Genomic DNA, 17394 nt, shown 5'->3' on the forward strand with positions numbered 1-17394 from the left:
GCAGTTGGTCTAGACATTTAAGATGAGAGTGACCAGCCTCACTCATCCCTGAGTGGCATTACATGAGCAATCAACCCCAACCACCCCTTGGATATAAACCTTACCAGCTCAATCCGATTGGAGTGCCTCAGTTACCCACTAAACCACCAGGTGCCAAAATTTGGCTATATGGTTACCACCCAGCATAGTAAATGGATTCCTGGTGTACAGGAAACCATTTGGCTTGTCACTCAGTGTAGAGTCACCCACAGGCAGAAGGAAAAGGAAAGAATGAAGGAAAGAAAGACAGAGGAGGGAATGTAAAGTCACCCGTAGACAGAAGGACAAGGAAAGAAAGAAGGAAAGATAGACAGAAGAAGATGGAAGGAAAGAAGGATGGAAGAGAGGAAAGGGAAGACACCTGAGAGCAGCACTACATCAAGTGAGTGGATGGTGAGCATCCCCACCTACAACTTTACATGGCAAAATATAAGATTTATGAGTCCCGTTGGAATGTAGTGCCTTGTAGTTACTGTTCTTACCAAGCCCCCCCTCCCTGTGGTCTTTGGTGACTAGATTCCCTCGACTGAACTGGAACTTTGATGTGAGAAATATCAGCCAGAAGGCACTTCACCTGTGTAACCTCCTCCTGTTAGCCTATGAACACTTGTACCACGTACTGTGCTGTATTCCCCCATGAGGTGTCTTACACCCATAGCCGTGTTAGTCAACAGGTAATTCATTCCTGCTAAGCGAGTCAGTCATGTGGACCATCATGTACAAACAACTGATGTTTTATATTTTTCCTGTGCTCCTTGCTCTGTGTTTATCCTGAAAGACATCCCCGTTCCTTTTGGAAGTACACTCGACCCTCCATTTCCCATACTCCAATTTCCCGAATTTCGGATTCACGGACATGGCCTGAGGCCAGGCAACATTACCAAATGTCTGACATATGCAGTGGATGTGAGGGTGGCTCTAATGAATGAGGGTGAGATGTGAAAGATTCCAGTGTTGCTGTTTGCTGATGATACAGTATTGTTGTGTGAAGATGAATGGGAGCTGCAATGTTTGGTGAATGAATTTGGGACAGTGTGTAGGAAGAGGAATCTGAAAGTTAATGGAAACAAGAGTAAAGTTATGGTGTTTGAGAGGAATGAAGTCACACAATGCACAGTGAGGTTGGATGGTAAGAATATGGAGAATGTGAGTGTATTCAAGTACTTGGGTAGTGTGATGAGCAGGGATGGAACTTTTGGGGATGAAGTGCTTGAAAGGGTACAGCAGGGAAGGAAGGTCGTTGGTTCACTGAAAGCAGTGATGAGAAATAGAAAGGTGAGTTTGGAAGTTCAGAAGTCACTGCATGGTAGTATCGTAATCCCTACCTTGACGTATGGAAGCGAGGCATGGACCTTGCTAGACAGGAACAAGTCAAGAGTGAGAGCAGTGGAAATGAGTTACTTGAGAGGAGCATGTGGAGTGACATGGAGGGACAGGCTGACGAATGAAGAAGTGAAGGAACGTTGTGGGGTGGATGTGGATGTGGTTGAGAAGATTAGGAGAAATATATTAAGGTGGTTTGGACATGTGGAGAGAATCGAGAATGAAAGACTAAAAGGGTGTATGTAGGTGAGGTGGAGGGAGGGAGAGGGAGGGGAAGACCAAGGATGAGGTGGAGGGATGGAGTTGAGAGGTATATGAGGGAGGGGGGAGTGAGTTGGGGGAAGGGTAGGCAAATGGTGGGTGACAGAGCGACTTGGATGCGTTTTGTCTGCGGCCACCCTTTGAGGGATTAGGGCGTCGGTCTATAGATAGATAGATAGACTGACATATGCCCGTACAAGACCAGGATTCTCACAAAAGTCCGGGCATTATTCCCTCATATAAAAGTATAAGCAGTCTGCCTCACAACACAGTATAATATTAGCAAGGTTTAGACTCGATAAAGGCCATTTGTAACACACACAAAAATATATTTTCATACATGAAAAGCATCATGGCCACCATCCTGCTTCACCCCACTGGTTCCTTCCAACTCGTGGCATTATTTATATTTATGTTATTTCAGTATGTACAACATTTATAGTTAGGTTATTGTGTCAGTGTTATTATTTTATGTACTGTGTGCGTTAGTTATGTTGGTATAGGTAGCCTACATTCCAGAATGCTCTAGAATATCAGAATAATTGCCGGAAAATATTGAAGAATTTGGACAAAGTATGGTAAAATACGGGGAATGGTATGTGGGGCCAGACTTTTGAGACTGCCGGACTTTTGGGGTTCCCCGACTGGTCTTTCCCCCCTTTTAGTCCAGAAAATGGAGGGTCGAGTGTAATGGAGTTTCCAAGGTACAAGCATAAGTTGTTGTACTATCTGTTTTCTCCTCCTTTTGTGGTTTGTTTCAGCATGCACTTCTTTCCCTGAAGCCTCCATTTCTGTTCTCTTCTATGCCTTCCAGCAGGTTTTCCTTACTTGCTCCTCCTTGTCCTAGTTCTCTACCACTTCTCTTTGTCTTCTCTCTTTTGGGTTAATGGCATGCATTCAAGTGTTTTGGGGCTTTGGGGTCTACCTTTTGCTGCATACCCCTTGGTAGAGCATGTGCATGGGCCCTGCTTGGAATGGGTTGCTCATGCATTCTGTCATTGTACTCATTCCCCCTTCCCCCCCCCCCCCTTGTTTTCTGCAATGATGGTTGGGTACTGGACCTTTTCGTCTTGTTTTGATTCTTCTCCAAATTGGGTTTTGTTGTGGGACAAACCTCTTATCAGAGCCTAACCACAGGTTACTCTTCTCTGTCTGGTGGTTGACTGATGTTGACCCATTTTCCCATTTCCTCTCTTGGCCTTGTTTTTTTCCAAGTAGTGCTTGGGAAGAGGGAAGGGTTCCAGAGGACTGGAAATCAGGTATAATTGTTCCTCTGTACAAAGGAAAAGGGGAGAGAGAAGTATGTGGTAACCATAGGGGTATTTGCCTTCTTAGTGTGACTGGTAAAATATATGGTAGAATACTCATTGATAGGGTTAGGCATATGACAGAGGAGCTAGTTGGAGAAGAACAAGGGGGATTTAGGAAGGGAAAAGGGTGTGTAGATCAGATATTTGTTCTAAGATGTTTAGTGGAGAAGTATCTAGAGAAGGGAAGGAAAGTGTACGCTGCCTGCATGGACTTGGAGAAAGCTTATGACAGAATAGATAGGAAAGGTATGTGGAAGGTATTAAGAATATATGGAGTGGAGGGGAAATTGTTGAGTGCTGTGAAGAGTATGTACGAGGGAGCTAGGGCTACGGTGCGAGTGGATGGTGAGCTGAGTGAGTTCTTTGATCTCAATGTGGGACTGAAACAGGGGTGTGTAATGTCTCCATGGCTGTTTAATATATATATGGATGGGGTCGTAAAGGAGGTACAAGGTAGGGCAGTGGATGTGGGGGTGGCCCTAATGAATGAGGGTGAGATTTGGAAGCTTCCGGTGTTGCTGTTTGCTGATGATACAGTATTGTTGAGTGAAGATGAATGGGAGTTGCAAGGTTTGGTGAATGAATTTGGGACAGTGTGTAGGAGGAGGAAGCTGAAAGTTAATGTAAACAAAAGTAAAGTTATGGTGTTTGAGAGGAATGAAGTCACAGAGTGTGCAGTGAGGTTGGATGGTGAGGATATGGAGAATGTGAGTGCATTCAAGTATTTGGGTAGTGTGATGAGTAAGGATGGAACTTTGGGGGATGAAGTACGTGAAAGGGTACAGCAGGGAAGGAAGGTTGTTGGCACACTGAAAGCAGTGATGAGAAATAGGGAGGTGAGTATGGAAGTTAAGAAGTCACTGCATGATGGTATTGTGATCCCTACCCTGACGTATGGAAGCGAGGCGTGGACCTTGCAAGAGGGGAACAAGTCAAGAGTGAGAGCAGTGGAAATGAGTTACTTGAGAGGAGCATGTGGAGTGACATGGAGGGACAGGTTGACGAATGAAGAAGTGAAGGAACGTTGTGGGGTAGATGTGGATGTGGTTGAAAAGATTAGGAGAAATACACTGAGGTGGTTTGGACATGTGGAGAGGATGAAGAATGAAAGACTGACTAAGAGGGTGTATGTAGGTGAGGTGGAGGGAGGGAGAGGGAGGGGTAGACCGAGGATGAGGTGGAGGGATGGAGTTGAGAGGTATATGAGGGAGGGGGGGGTGAGTTGGGGGGAGGGGAGTCAAATGGTGGGTGACAGAGTGACTTGGAGGCGTTTTGTCTGCGGCCACCCTTTGCGGGATTAGGGCGTCGGGCTATAGATAGATAGATAGATAGCCAATTCGGCCACTCTGGTTAGCACAGGCTGGGGAAAGATGTTGGCGCTACACCTGTGTTCACATGATGATTCAGGCTGCACATTTCTCATAGTCTAGTTTCTCTTGACATTGGGCCAATTCAGCTATGACAGTGCTGATTCAGCCACTCTGGTTAGCATGGGCTGGGCAAAGATGGTAGCATCACGACTTTGTTTACATGGCAAGTCAGACAACTACTATGTGCAGTACATTTCATGCCGTGGCAGCTTTCACTAGCCCTTCGTCCCTGCTGATCTGGCTCCATTCTTATGGTCTGCATATTTGACTTTGTGTTTAAGAGGCTAGTATTAGCATGAGAGTTTTACTATTACTGCTGACCAGACTAAATTTTGAAGATTGAATTTTTAGTCAATTTTCCTTTTTAAATTTATTAGTTGGAATATCCCGGCTCCCAGGGTTAAGTGTACTGGCCTTTCTCCTAATTACAGTAGACTCTCACTATAATGGACCCCGGTATATGGGATACAGTGTACCCTCACACAATGTGAGTTTGTGGGCAGCAGAAACCCTCGCATTCTACGATTTCACATTGTGTGAACCAAAGAACTTATGGGAAAAATGGTATATGGTGGACAGCCCACCCAGGGCTTGGTCTTTAGGTCCCCTTCCAGCCTACTCTACCCCATTAATACTTTGTCTAACAGTACTTCTAGGTGGACCAATAAATAAAACAACAAACAGAACACCATGTACCTTTATTTAAGTGACTTCCGGGCTTACGAATGGAAGGGGTGGGTATCCGAGGCTTAGGGCATCTACTCTTGCCCCGCAGGGCGGGGCGCCCCGTTGTCACTCTCACCGTCACTGCTGAGGTCTCCTGGAAGTGCCATAAAGCCTTCAAAGTCGACAGCTGAGACCATGATGAACAGGCAGGTACTGTTACAATGATAAAATGGACCACTGGATGCAAGGTACAACATGTGTTCTCGTGGCAATATGAAGGAGAAGTGTCTGTTTACCCAGGAAAGTCGGTAGATGGCATGCAGATAGCTGGCCAGCTGCTGGCCATTTTGAATCTGGCTCACTGCCAGCCATCAGCCTTCATGTGACTGACTCGCACTGTCCAGCCCAACACTCGTAGTAATGGCAGGAAGTCCATTTTTGCCTTGGAATCATACAGCCGATTTGCAGGTTGGAAAATTCGATTCGCAGACTTAGCATTCGATAAAAATAATCATTTTCTGGGTTGACCACCTTGCATTGTGGGTGACTTACTCCGTGTGGGGGGACACTGTATCAAAGTTAACAGGTGATACAAAGCCCGCCAAACTTTCATCGGCTTTAATAAACAATGGACATTATATATATATATTTTTTTATGTGTCCGACACTGGGCATAGGCTTCACAGCCTGCTCCCAAATCCCAGTAGTCCTCCTACATACCAAACACCTCTGCATGTCACCACTTTGGCGCTAACACCCACCGTCCACATTGAATACATGCTAGGGCTGTCTCATACAGGACTGGTGTATCGGTATCAGCGGGGGTATTTTTACAACATGTCGGCGGGTCTTCTGGTAGATCAGTAAAGTCTGACCTTTATGAAATTCAAATCCTTAAACTGTTCCCTGCCCCAGCCGGGATTTGAACCCGGGTCCAGTAAGACTGCAGGCCACCTCTTTACTGATTGAGCCACTGCCTCCCCCATGGGGTGCAGTGGGTCACAGTATATGTATTTCTTATCCTTTTTACTCTAGCCAGGCCTGAAACTGCCCTCTCCCCTTCATGACTGCTGAGTCGTAATAACAGACTATAGTAATGCTTTACTAGTCATGAAGAAATGCAATGACAAGGATATGAAATAGCTGCAATAAATCAAAGCCAAGTTAGTACTAAAATATGCTGTGGTATTCATTTATTTTCAAATATGTGCTTGAAATCCCACCTCAAGACTATCGGCTTTAATGGACCTGGCTTTCCCCCAGTTAGTCCATTATAGCAAGCACCTACCATATTTTCTGTCTGGTCCACTTTCAGTCATGCTGTACAGTTTTTAAGGTTTAATTTAATGTCTTTGCCAATAATTTTAATATCAATATGAAAATGATTATAATAATTCTTATTAACTATATTCTTATCTCCACAGCCGAGTATTACTACAGGAAGATGGCATCACCAGAAGGGTCCGTTAAAATCAACTGCCAACACAAGGTGCAAGGCATGATCTGCCCCCTGTGACCACCCATACTGCCTCCCTCATTCTACTTGTTACCCACACAATCTGTCTGACCCAGAAACATGTGCCTTCTGCAAGACACTGCTCCCTGAACTGTTAATGTTTGGAGCACCTTGATCAAACTCTACTGTTCATAAGTACCTCCTTACTACAATAGTTTGCCACTATTAGAGTGTGGAGGTGAGAGGAATAGTGAGTGATCTTGATGGCGAACTGTTTCCACTTCATGCTGTTTCCTCAAAATTATTAGGGACATTCTACTTTCTTTCTGGACAACTGCATAATGCTCATGGAAATCACTGTGACCCAGCCTGGAAGAATCCTACTCTAGCACTTCAACTACACAAGTAGTTCGCATCAGGAGGTCCCTCCGACCATCAGGGAACCCTTCAGCAGTCAGTTCCTGCCCAGGACATTCACATCACCTGATGAGTCCCCCTTCTCTTTCTTTAGCTGCAGCTACTTGTACATCACTATTTGATAATGTAATTAAGAAACCTTATGTCAGGTATCCAAAGAGTCTGACTAACTTGCCATCAGGTGTTGACCCTCAAAAGGAAGACCAGTTTATTAATGCATCAGACCAAGGTCAAATTTTTAATATATTCATTAGTGTCCTGCATTCCTTCCTTCTAGATTTACTAATGCTACCAACAGTTTCATCATCCTCTGAGATCCTCAGGAGACTTTGCAACAAGTCCTGAGATGCTATCAGAGCACTCCCCTCGATCATCCACTCCTCTCTCTGGACAATGAGTATTCAGAGGAGATGTAACACGCCCTACCAACCCAGACAATATGGCAGGCACTGCATCACAATTGGATTTTCACCAGCTTCTGACTCATACAATTGGGGATTCAGACAAAGATTTTTTAGGTTTTACAAGCGAAAATCAAAGGTGTTCAACATGGATACAGTTCCCAGTCACGTGAACACAAAGATTAACAAGAGAGTGTTGAGGCACACATACTATACTCTTCTTTCCTTCATGGATGGCAATCTTTTCCACCAAACTGGCAGGTGATCAATACTGCTTCAGGTTTAATTCTTCATCAACTGAAAAACAATGTCTGGGAGCATATTTCAAACATTTCTATTAAAACCCTATCAATAGACAGGATTATTTACAAATGCAAACCTGTGACAGAAAGGGAGCTTCCAAAATGTGCTTGGGCATCAACTGATTGGGAAACCATGATTGATGCAGCAGACAAACTAGTGCAGGTACAAGTTCGCCGATGCACTCCATTCTTAGCTACAGATAACAGCACTCTTTCCCTGAATCTGAGCAATGGATTACAGGCCCCTACTCCCATAGATGCAAACTGGGATGAAAGGAATCAGAACTTAGAGACTTTATGGGACGAGCTTAACGTTAATCCGCAGGCTTTCCTCCCCAGCCATTCGAAGCTCCGCCATCTAAAGTAATTGTCTGGCTCCAGTTGAAGGAATCAGAATCGGACTCACTCCTCTCCAAAGTGCTGAAGTTTTGGGGTTTTGGCAGCTCCAAAGCTGGACTATCTCCTAGTCTTCTGACTTTAGCACCCTAAAGTAGATATGCGACTGTTTGATGCAGATTACACAAAAGTTGAAGCCAAGGCACTCATAGCTCCTTCTGTATTGATCCTGAATATTGCCAAGGGGATGGCTTCAGTTGCAACAAACTCTTCTGAAAGCCTTAACCCTACAGCCCTCATGGATCTCTCAAGTGTACTTACGGAATGTGCAGTCAATCTCTTGCCCAGTGGCCATAAGGCATTTGATAAAGCAATGAACGCATGTCTTCGGTTAATGACTTCTGCTGGACATTTAGCATTCACAAGTATTTTCAACTCAGTTTAACACAATCTATTTTGCAGCCAAACAGTCCCACAAGGGAGACTTTCATGCAGCTTTTGCCAGAGCCCCACCACAGGTATTTGTCAACACCCAGGTTATGACCAAGCCACCCCAGCAGAAACGCTATACAGTAATTCGGCCTTCCCACAGCAACCCAATAAGGAAACCTTGCCAAAGATTAATTTCTTTCATAAAAAGACCCGGGCTTCACAAACGAAACAGCCAACCACCAAGTGACCTCAGAATCACTTTCAACAGGCAGAATGTTCTTAGACTTAGCACCAATGACCATCCTCACCATCCACTCCAAAGAGCTCTCACCCTATCTCTAAGCTCAGTAACTTCAAGAAGGAACTCTGACAGCAAAGCTCCAGTTCATTCCATCTATGCCAAATATTAAGTTTGGCTGGAAAGATCTTGGGTTGAAGTGGTGGCCAACGATGGGCTAACGTGAAAACAGAAATTTCGTCCTCCTCTTTGCAGTCCATCAACCCACAGTAAGATCATACTGACCAACATACACTTTCTGAAAGACAAACTTCGGAGGGGTGTAGTGGAAAAGGCACCTCTTCCTGCATTTTTCTATTGGTTGTTTCTGGTAAAATGTGGAAGTGTGCTTGGAAAAGTTTGAGAGGAATGAGAAAGTGTTTTTTATTGGAGATATAAACAGAAAAGTAGGCAAGGTGAAGGTGGATGGTGTAGTTGGTACGTGGGGTGTGCCCGCAGAACTGGAAAAGAATGGCAGTGCTCTAGGGTACATTTGTGTGGTGAGAGGGTTGATGATAGCCAATTCCCTCTTTAGGCACAAAATGATCCACAGGCATACGTGGCGAGTGATGAGAAGGGTGGATGGTAAACTGAATGAACTGAAGGCAATGACTGATTATGTTCATGTTGATGACAGAATGAGAAGGTATGGATGCATGAGCATACAGAGGTTGGGGGAGTGGACTTTCTGATCACCACATGATGGTGGTGAAAGTCAAGGCACAAACGCAATGGATGAATAGAAGGAGAGAAGGACAAGGGAAAGCGGTCCACACAAGGAGGGTAGAAAGGTTGCACAAGGAAGGAATAAAGGCAGAATATAAGAAAGCAGTGGAGGAGCGACTGGGTAAATATGATCTGGAGCAGATGAGGAAGGTGGAAGGTGTGTGCAAGATATTCACAGAAGAAATCTATGCAGTATGTGAGGTGGTGTGTGGGGTGAAGAGAAGACAAAAGGGAGTCCTAGGAACTGCATGGTGGAAGAGGTGAAACAAGCTGTGATACAAAAGAAGAAAGCATATCGTGAGTGGATGTGAAGCAGAGGCTTGGAAGAAGTTGAGAGATGGAAGATGGAGTTGTATGTCAAATGGAACAGAGTGGTGAAAACATTAATAAGAAAGAGTTAGAAGAGAGAGGGGGTGGAAATCCAGAATGAACCTGATCATAATGTAGAGGGAATGTAAGAAAATGTTCTGGAAGGAGGTAACGAGAGTTAGACAGGGTGATAAAGAAGTCAGTAGGGGAGTCAAAGATAAAAATGGTAGATTGACTGTGAAGGGAGAAAAAGTGAGCACATGGAGAGAACACTGTAAGGAACTGTTAAAAACAGAGAATGATAGTAAGAGGTGTGTTCACAAAGTATTCGACCTTAGGCTCTTAAAAAAAGCTAACCTGTTCAGCCAGGACACTAATCCCCCTCAAAGTTGGCCCCTTCTGACTTAACACATAGCCCAGCATTCTTTCCACTGTAGGAAACATTTTTCAATGTCAGTTTTCAATATCTCCTGCAGGTACTTTGCTGCATTTATCATGATCTCGTCTCTTGTCTCAAAGCAGGAAGCCTTCAGTGGAGTTTTGAGCTTGGGAAATAACCAAAAGTCGCAAGGAGCCATGTATAGTGAGCAGAGCCTGCCAGACCTGCGGAATGTTGTGCTTGGCCAAAAATTCCTGAATCAGTTGAGAACAATGGGCAGAGGCATTGTCATGGTGCAGCTTCCAACTTGCCATTTTCCAAAGGTCTGGTCTCTTCTGCCGAAACTGCATCACAAAGATGACGGATAACGTCAAGGTAGTGTTGTTGACAGTCAGACCTTCTGGTGTGTAGTCATGATGCACAACACCATGGTGGTGAAGAAAAACTGCCAACATGCATTTCACCTTGCTGTAGGCCTGTTGTGCTTTGCAGCCAAGGCACCCCTACATGCTTCCACTGAGACGACTCTCTGGTTTCTGGGGTGTACCCGTACACCCAACTCTCATCTCCTGTGATAACAGTTTTCAGAAAGCCTGGATCGCAATTTGCATGCTCCAACATGTCTTGAACAACAATCAACCGCACAGCTTGTTGTTTATGTGAAAGAAGCTTTGGAACGAACTTGGCGGCAACTCTTTGCATGCCCAAATCATCCATTAAAATTTTGTGTACGGATTCAATGCTGATTCCCAATTTCACTTGCAATTTCCCTGATGGCCAACTGATGATTTCCCAAGACCAAATCACAGACTTTCTTCACAGTTTCAACACTCCTGCATGTTGATGGCCTCCCAGGATGTGAATCAATCACAACTGACATTTGGTCATTTTGTAAGTGACTGTACCACTCCTTTATTTGTATTACCCCCATGACTTCATTCCCAAAGACTTGCTGGATTTTCCTGATAGTTTCAACTTGGGTATTACCTAGTTTTTGGCAAAATTTGATGCAGTAACGTTGTTTGACTTTTCGGTCATCGTGACGAGCACAGGAATGCGACGGGCGTAAGGTGCACGACCATGAACATAGGCAGACTGACAGCCACTGAGTCACTCGTGGCAGCTGGCATAAATCACGCATGTGCATGAAGGTTCTGCACTGTGCTACACAAAACCCTCCCCCTATCCTCCAACTGAGTAGTGAGGAAAAAAAAAAAAATTAGGTCGGACACTTTCTGAACAGACCTTTCAATGCAAATATAAATGGCTGGCGAATGGCTGGGAGAAGGAGGGAGGTAAGAAAGGAGGAAGAGACCAGTACGATGGAAGTAGTAGATGCAATGGAGAAAGCCCTGGAACTGTTGAAGTGTTTGGTGAAATGATGAAGCATGGGGGAGAGATAGTAGTAGAATGGATATGGAAGATGTGCAGATTGGCCTGGGAGGAAGGTACAGTCCCAGAGGATTGGAAGTCAGGTAGCTATACTTATTCCCCTATACAAAGGCAAAGTGGAAAAAGAAGTGTGCAGTAAAGACAGAGGCATTGGTCTTCTTAGTGTAACAGGAAAAGTATATGTAGAATCCTTATTGACAAAGTCAGGGAAATAACAGAGGAATTAGTTGGAGAACAACAGGGAGGTTTTAGGATGGGAAGAGGTTGTGTAGATCAGAGATTCATCCTTAGGTCTTTAGTGAAAAAGTTTCTAGAGAAGGGACAGAGGCTGCATCCAGCCTTCGTGGATTTGGAGAAAGCTTATGACAGAGTGGATAGACAAAGAATATGGTAAATATTATGAATATATGGAGTAAATGGGAAGCTGTTGAATGTCATGAAGAGTAAGTATGAAGGTGCTAAGGCTGAAGTGTGTGTGGATGGTGAATTAAGTGAATTTTTCTATCTGAATGTTGGATTGAAACATGGATGCATCATGTCTCCATGGTTGTTCAATCCGTACATGGATGGGGTTACAAAAGATAGAAGGTAGGGCAGTGGATGTTGGAGCAGCCCTAATGAGAGAGGCAGCATTTGGAAGCTTCCTGTTCCTTTGTTTGCAAATAATACTGTATTGTTAAGTGAAGACTAAGGGGAACTGCAAGGCCTGGTGGACGAGTTTGGAAGAGTGCGTAATAAATGGAATCTAAAGGTGAATGTGGAGAAGAGTAAAGCTGAGGTCTTTGAGAGAAAAAGTCACTGAGTGCACAGTGCTGCTGGATGGTAAGGAAATGGAAAACGTAAGTGCATTTATGAGTCTAGGTAGTGTGATGAGTAAGGTGGAAGTTTGGGGGATGAAGTGCTTGAAAGCATACAACAGGAAAAAATGGCTGATGGTTCATCAAATGCAGTGATGAGAAATAGGGAAGTGAGCATGGAAGTAAAAAAGCCACTGCATGATAGTACTGTGATACCTACTCTAATGTATGGAAGCAAAGCTTGGACCTTGTCGGAAGGACACAAGTGAAGAGTGAGAGCAATGGAAATGGGTTATTTGAGAGGAGCATGTGGAATTACATGGAGAGACAGACTGACAAATGAGGATGTGAAGGAGCTTTGTGGTGTGGATGTGGATGTGATAGAATGCATTAGGAAAAATACAGTGAGGTGTTTTAGCCATGTGAAGAGGATGGTGAGTGAGAAATTAATGAGGAAAAGTGTATGTGAGTGAGGTGGAAAAGAGGAGAAGGAGGGGGGGAGACCAAGGATGAAATGGAGGGATGGAGTGGAAAGGTATATGAAAAAAAGAGGGATGTAAGTGGGGGGGAAAGCATCAAAATGGTAGGAACAAGGAGACATGGTGGCCATTTGTTTGTGGCCACTCCTTATGGGATTAGGGCAGCTGGCTACAGACATATAGATAGATGGATCATGTGCTTCAGCTCAAATGTGCGTAGCAGCAGGTTCAGTGCACAATTAGTACGATCCCCTTTATGTTTCTCTACGCGATGTACTTCTATTTGGACCATGACCTGTATTAAAACCTGATCACTTATTTTCAACATTTGTTTATCTGAATTCTGTATTAAATAGGAGCACTTGGAATAGAGGTTAATAAATAATGCAAACCACAGGGTGAGTTTTACTGCTACTTTACCAATAATCTTTGTGCTTAGGATTTCAAATCCACCAGCAACAGATTGGATACTTTATTTTCAAAGGCCAAAATTCTTTAATTTGCATGTATCCAAGGATATCAGGTAAACAAGATTTAGTTTCTTCTTTCTTAATACCATTTTGTATGTAAGGTTTTGGAGGTTTGCTCAAAATTGCTGGGTGGGGAAGGGGTGAGATTATTGTGCTGTATAATATACTACAATATTTAAATGAAAAAAAAAAAAATCATATGGTCAACTATCTGAGTCCGCATGAACCACCTCCTGCATATGGGCACTCGTAGCTTCAAGGTCACACATTCCAACGGGACTCATAAATTGGCAGGTTTTAGGATAAAACCCTGTATTTGCAAACCCTAGAAATATAGCACATCACACTGCCCTCCCAGAGAGTCCATCCTCCCACCCACCTTCATGCTTCCTCACAGCTACCTGTGAACTGTTACTCAACTGAAGGGATATTGTTTGATGAACACAACCGAGGGTGCTCGACAGTGCCCTGGGGAGTACTGTACTGTACAGGGTACAAGTGTCTGTATGCTATCAGGAGGAAGTTACACAGTTGAAGTGCCTTCCAGCTGAGGTTTCTCACATCAAAGTTCTTGCTCTGCTCAGCGAAATCTAGTCACCCAAGGCCACGGGGTGGGTTTGGCAAAAACCCTAGCTACAAACTGCTACATTCTCAGACCTTGCGAATAGAGGGTTTTATTCTAAAACCTGACATTTAATGATGACTAAAATATTCTAAAATACGGTAATATATTAAGGAGGGGAGGAGATGGAGGGGGAGGCCAAGGATGAGATGGAGATATGGAGTGGAGAGGTATATAAGAGAGGGGGGGGGGGTGTCAGCTGGAAGCAGGGCAGTGAAGTGGTGGGGAACTGGGTGATATGGAGGCAATTTGTTTGTGGCCATCCCTTACGGGACTGAGGCGTCTGGAAATAGATAGACAGATTGACATTATAACAAATGCTAGATTTTTTTTCCTTACTGTTACACTGGAGGCTGTTGCCAAGATCAGCTGTGAGCTGACAGGAGCAACAGGCACATAACCCCCAAGGCTTTGGGGATATTTGATGATGTACGGGATCGAGAAGCTTCCACTCATGGACGGTGAAACCAGGATCGGCTTAGTGACCTTGAAGCTAGTCATAACAGCATTCAGGTAGTCTGCTGGGTCTCCTGCCTGGGCACTTCCAGACAGCCCATAGCCTTGGACAACACACACAATTAAGACATGCAAAAATATTAATATATAATTCTAAGTGAAGGATGCAAGACAAAAATTAAGTAAACTATGAACTACTATTTGCACAACTGTGCTAACAGAAAAAATGCTAAAAGACAACAGCAAAAATAATACCAATAACAAAATAATAATAATAATAATAATAATAATAACAAAAGCAAAAAACCATGACATGCAAAAATACACTAGGCAAATGGAAAAATCATGCTATAACATAGACTACTGCTGAAAATACTTTAACCTAATCTTGCACTCCCTCCCCCACAATCAGAAGTAATAGTGTATTTTATCAGTCCATTTCTTTAGGGAACAAGTACAGTATATAAAAAATATCATCCTAACCATCAGTTAGCAAATGATCTAAGAATGAAAAACCTAGTTAATCTTTTTCCCTTTATGTTTCATGAATTCAGCACTCTCCAATCTCACACACAGGCATTTAACATAATTCCACTCAGCACGTTCCTGAACATTACAATATTTAACGAGTTAAACTGAATTAGTGAATACTAAAACTGTTGCATTACTGTCAGTACAGTAGAATCCCACTTTTAACGAAACTTTCATATGGTCTACTTGCTGATCATGTGTAATTTCATTCTTAACAACTCATCACCTTGCAGTTTTTTGCCTTGATGTAAATAACAGATCTTATGGGAATATAATGATTATCCACCACAAAATCAGGCTCAAAGTTCCTCTTCTAATTCTAGTTTCCCTCCACACATAGCAACAGCTTCCCTTCTTCCAGCTCATCCTCTCATCCCACAACAGCAATGCACCACTAAATTTTAATGTCTACCAGGTTATGGAACATGAAAAACTGATGAATGCAGATATTACCTGACTTTTTTTTCTTCTTTAATAAGGCTAAAAAGCAAGGCTACTGACACATAAAGCCTGATGTGAGTGGATGGGTGGAGGTGACATTTACAACCCTTGGAGGCCAGATTTGGAGGTCTGAATACTGGACTTTGATTAAATGGTCATAAAACACATAATGATGATGATACTGTGTTGTTGAGTGAAGACGAAGGGGAGCTGCAAGGCTTGGTGAATGAGTTTGGGAGTGTGTGTAAGAAACGGAATCTAAAGGTGAATGTAGGGAAGAGTAAAGTGATCGTCTTTGAGAGAGGTGAAGTCAGTGAATGTACAGCGAGCTTGGATGGTGAGGAATTGGAAAATGTGAGTACGTTTAAGTACTTGGGTAGTGTACCCCCTCCACAATATGTCTACCCCCGATGTATATATGTCCCCCCCCAATGCATACATGCCCCCACTAAACTTGCTGACTTAGCATGCTTTCCCAGGACCTGAAGCCTGGGAAGAAGGCATTATTGCATCAGTTCTTAGCAGGCAGCCAAGACGGGCAGACTATTTTACTGTGAGCTTGTAATAAACTCCTTATCTAGCTGTTTGTACAAGGAGTTTCTATCACCAAAGTACAGTATTGCAAGTTACAGTAGTGTGATGAGTAAGGATGGAGGTTTGGAGGGTGAAGTGCTTGAAAGGGTACAGCAGGGAAGAAAGGTTGCCGGTTCCTTAAAAGCAGTGATAAGAAACAGGGAAGTGAGCATGGAAGTGAAAAAGTTACTACACGACAGTATTGTGATACTAACTCTAACGTATGGAAGTGAAGCTTGGACGTTGTTGGAAGGACACAAGTCAAGAGTGAGAGCAGCGGAAATGAGTTATTTAAGAGGAGCCTGTGGAGTCACATGGAGAGACAGGCTGACGAATGAGGATATAAAGGAGCGTTGTGGTGTGGATGTGGATGTGATAGGAAGCGTTATGAGGAACACACTGAGGTGGTTTGGCCATGTGGAGAGGATGGAGGGTGAAAGACTGATGAAGAGAGTGTATGTGAGTGAGGTGGAGGGGGGAAGAGGGAGGGGGAGGCTGAGGATGAGATGGAGGGATGGGGTGGAGAGGTATATGAAAGAGGGGGGTGTGAGTTGGGAGCAGGGCAGTGAAACAACAGGGGACAGGACGAAGAGGAGGCAATTTGTTTGTAGCCACCCAAAATGGGCTTGAGGCATCTGGCAATAGATAGATAGATAGAAAACACATAACAACTTGGAGGGGCTCCTGCCTGTCACAATTTCCAGTCCAAGTGGATGGCATTTAAAAAGTGATCACTGTATGAGACTGCACTGTACTCACTAAACTTTTTACTCCACTGGGGTTATGAGATGCAAACCAAAAAAGATCTGAGATAAGTTCATATAATGTGACCTCAGGGATATGGAACTGAATAAGGAGGCTGCCCAAGACTGAGCAGAATGGAGAGCTGCCACTAGGTGACCAAGGCTGACACATGCAAGCATGTTGGAGCCTTTATAAATTAAACAAAACGTATCATATGCAATTATATAAATAATGCTGATTCAGCCACAGTAATTAGTGAATATTATGTTCTCATACGTGGCTGTCCAACAAATTAATCTACTGTAAAATCAAGATTTTTGCATGATAAAAAGCCCAATTTTCTCTCGTATTACAAGGAAAGGCGGCACCTGATGGGACAGGGTTGAGAATCCCTCTACTAAGATATCAGCAAGCATTTTGTGGAATTGTAGAAGGGTATTCCAAGACATAAAGGGAAGATAAATGATGCTGTAACCCCAGAAATAACCACAAACAGCAGAGAAACCCATACTAAGTTTTGAAATGAAGTGTCTGCACTATGAAAGAACTACTCGGTACTGTTTTTCCACAATCACCCAGCTCCATAGATTGCCCAGACCATCACCACCATCTCTTTAAGTTAGATAACTGGGTGCTCCATTTCCACATGGTGAAGTGGAAAGGAAGAGAAAGAATTATTCAGGTATGAAAAGCCAGTCAGGTGTCTCCTCTTTCAGAATGAGTGAAAAACTGTTTGGGAGCCTGAAAAACAGAGCTTTTGCAAAAAGCCAAAAACTAATTTTTTTCACTTACAGTGAGTGACTTTGGAAGCACCCTCAGTATCAAACTTGGAACCAATTACACCACCTCCTAAGCATTGTAAATGGCGAGTGGAAAAATAGCATC

At 43.6% G+C, this 17394-nt stretch overlaps 1 protein-coding gene across 1 annotated transcript in view; it reads right to left on the reverse strand.

The window, feature by feature from the left end:
* Positions 1-17394, reverse strand: part of LOC145392963 (putative protein-lysine deacylase ABHD14B) — a 226954-nt gene that overhangs the window by 84159 nt on the left and 125401 nt on the right. The window contains exon 5 of the mRNA XM_080267258.1: positions 14104-14324. Within this exon, the coding sequence (XP_080123384.1) occupies positions 14104-14324 (221 nt within the window). The remainder of the gene's footprint in view (positions 1-14103; positions 14325-17394) is intronic.

This window comes from Coenobita brevimanus, chromosome 23, assembly GCF_032717465.1.
Source record: "Coenobita brevimanus isolate Jiangsu-jjx chromosome 23, ASM3271746v2, whole genome shotgun sequence".
Lineage (NCBI taxonomy): Eukaryota > Metazoa > Arthropoda > Malacostraca > Decapoda > Coenobitidae > Coenobita > Coenobita brevimanus.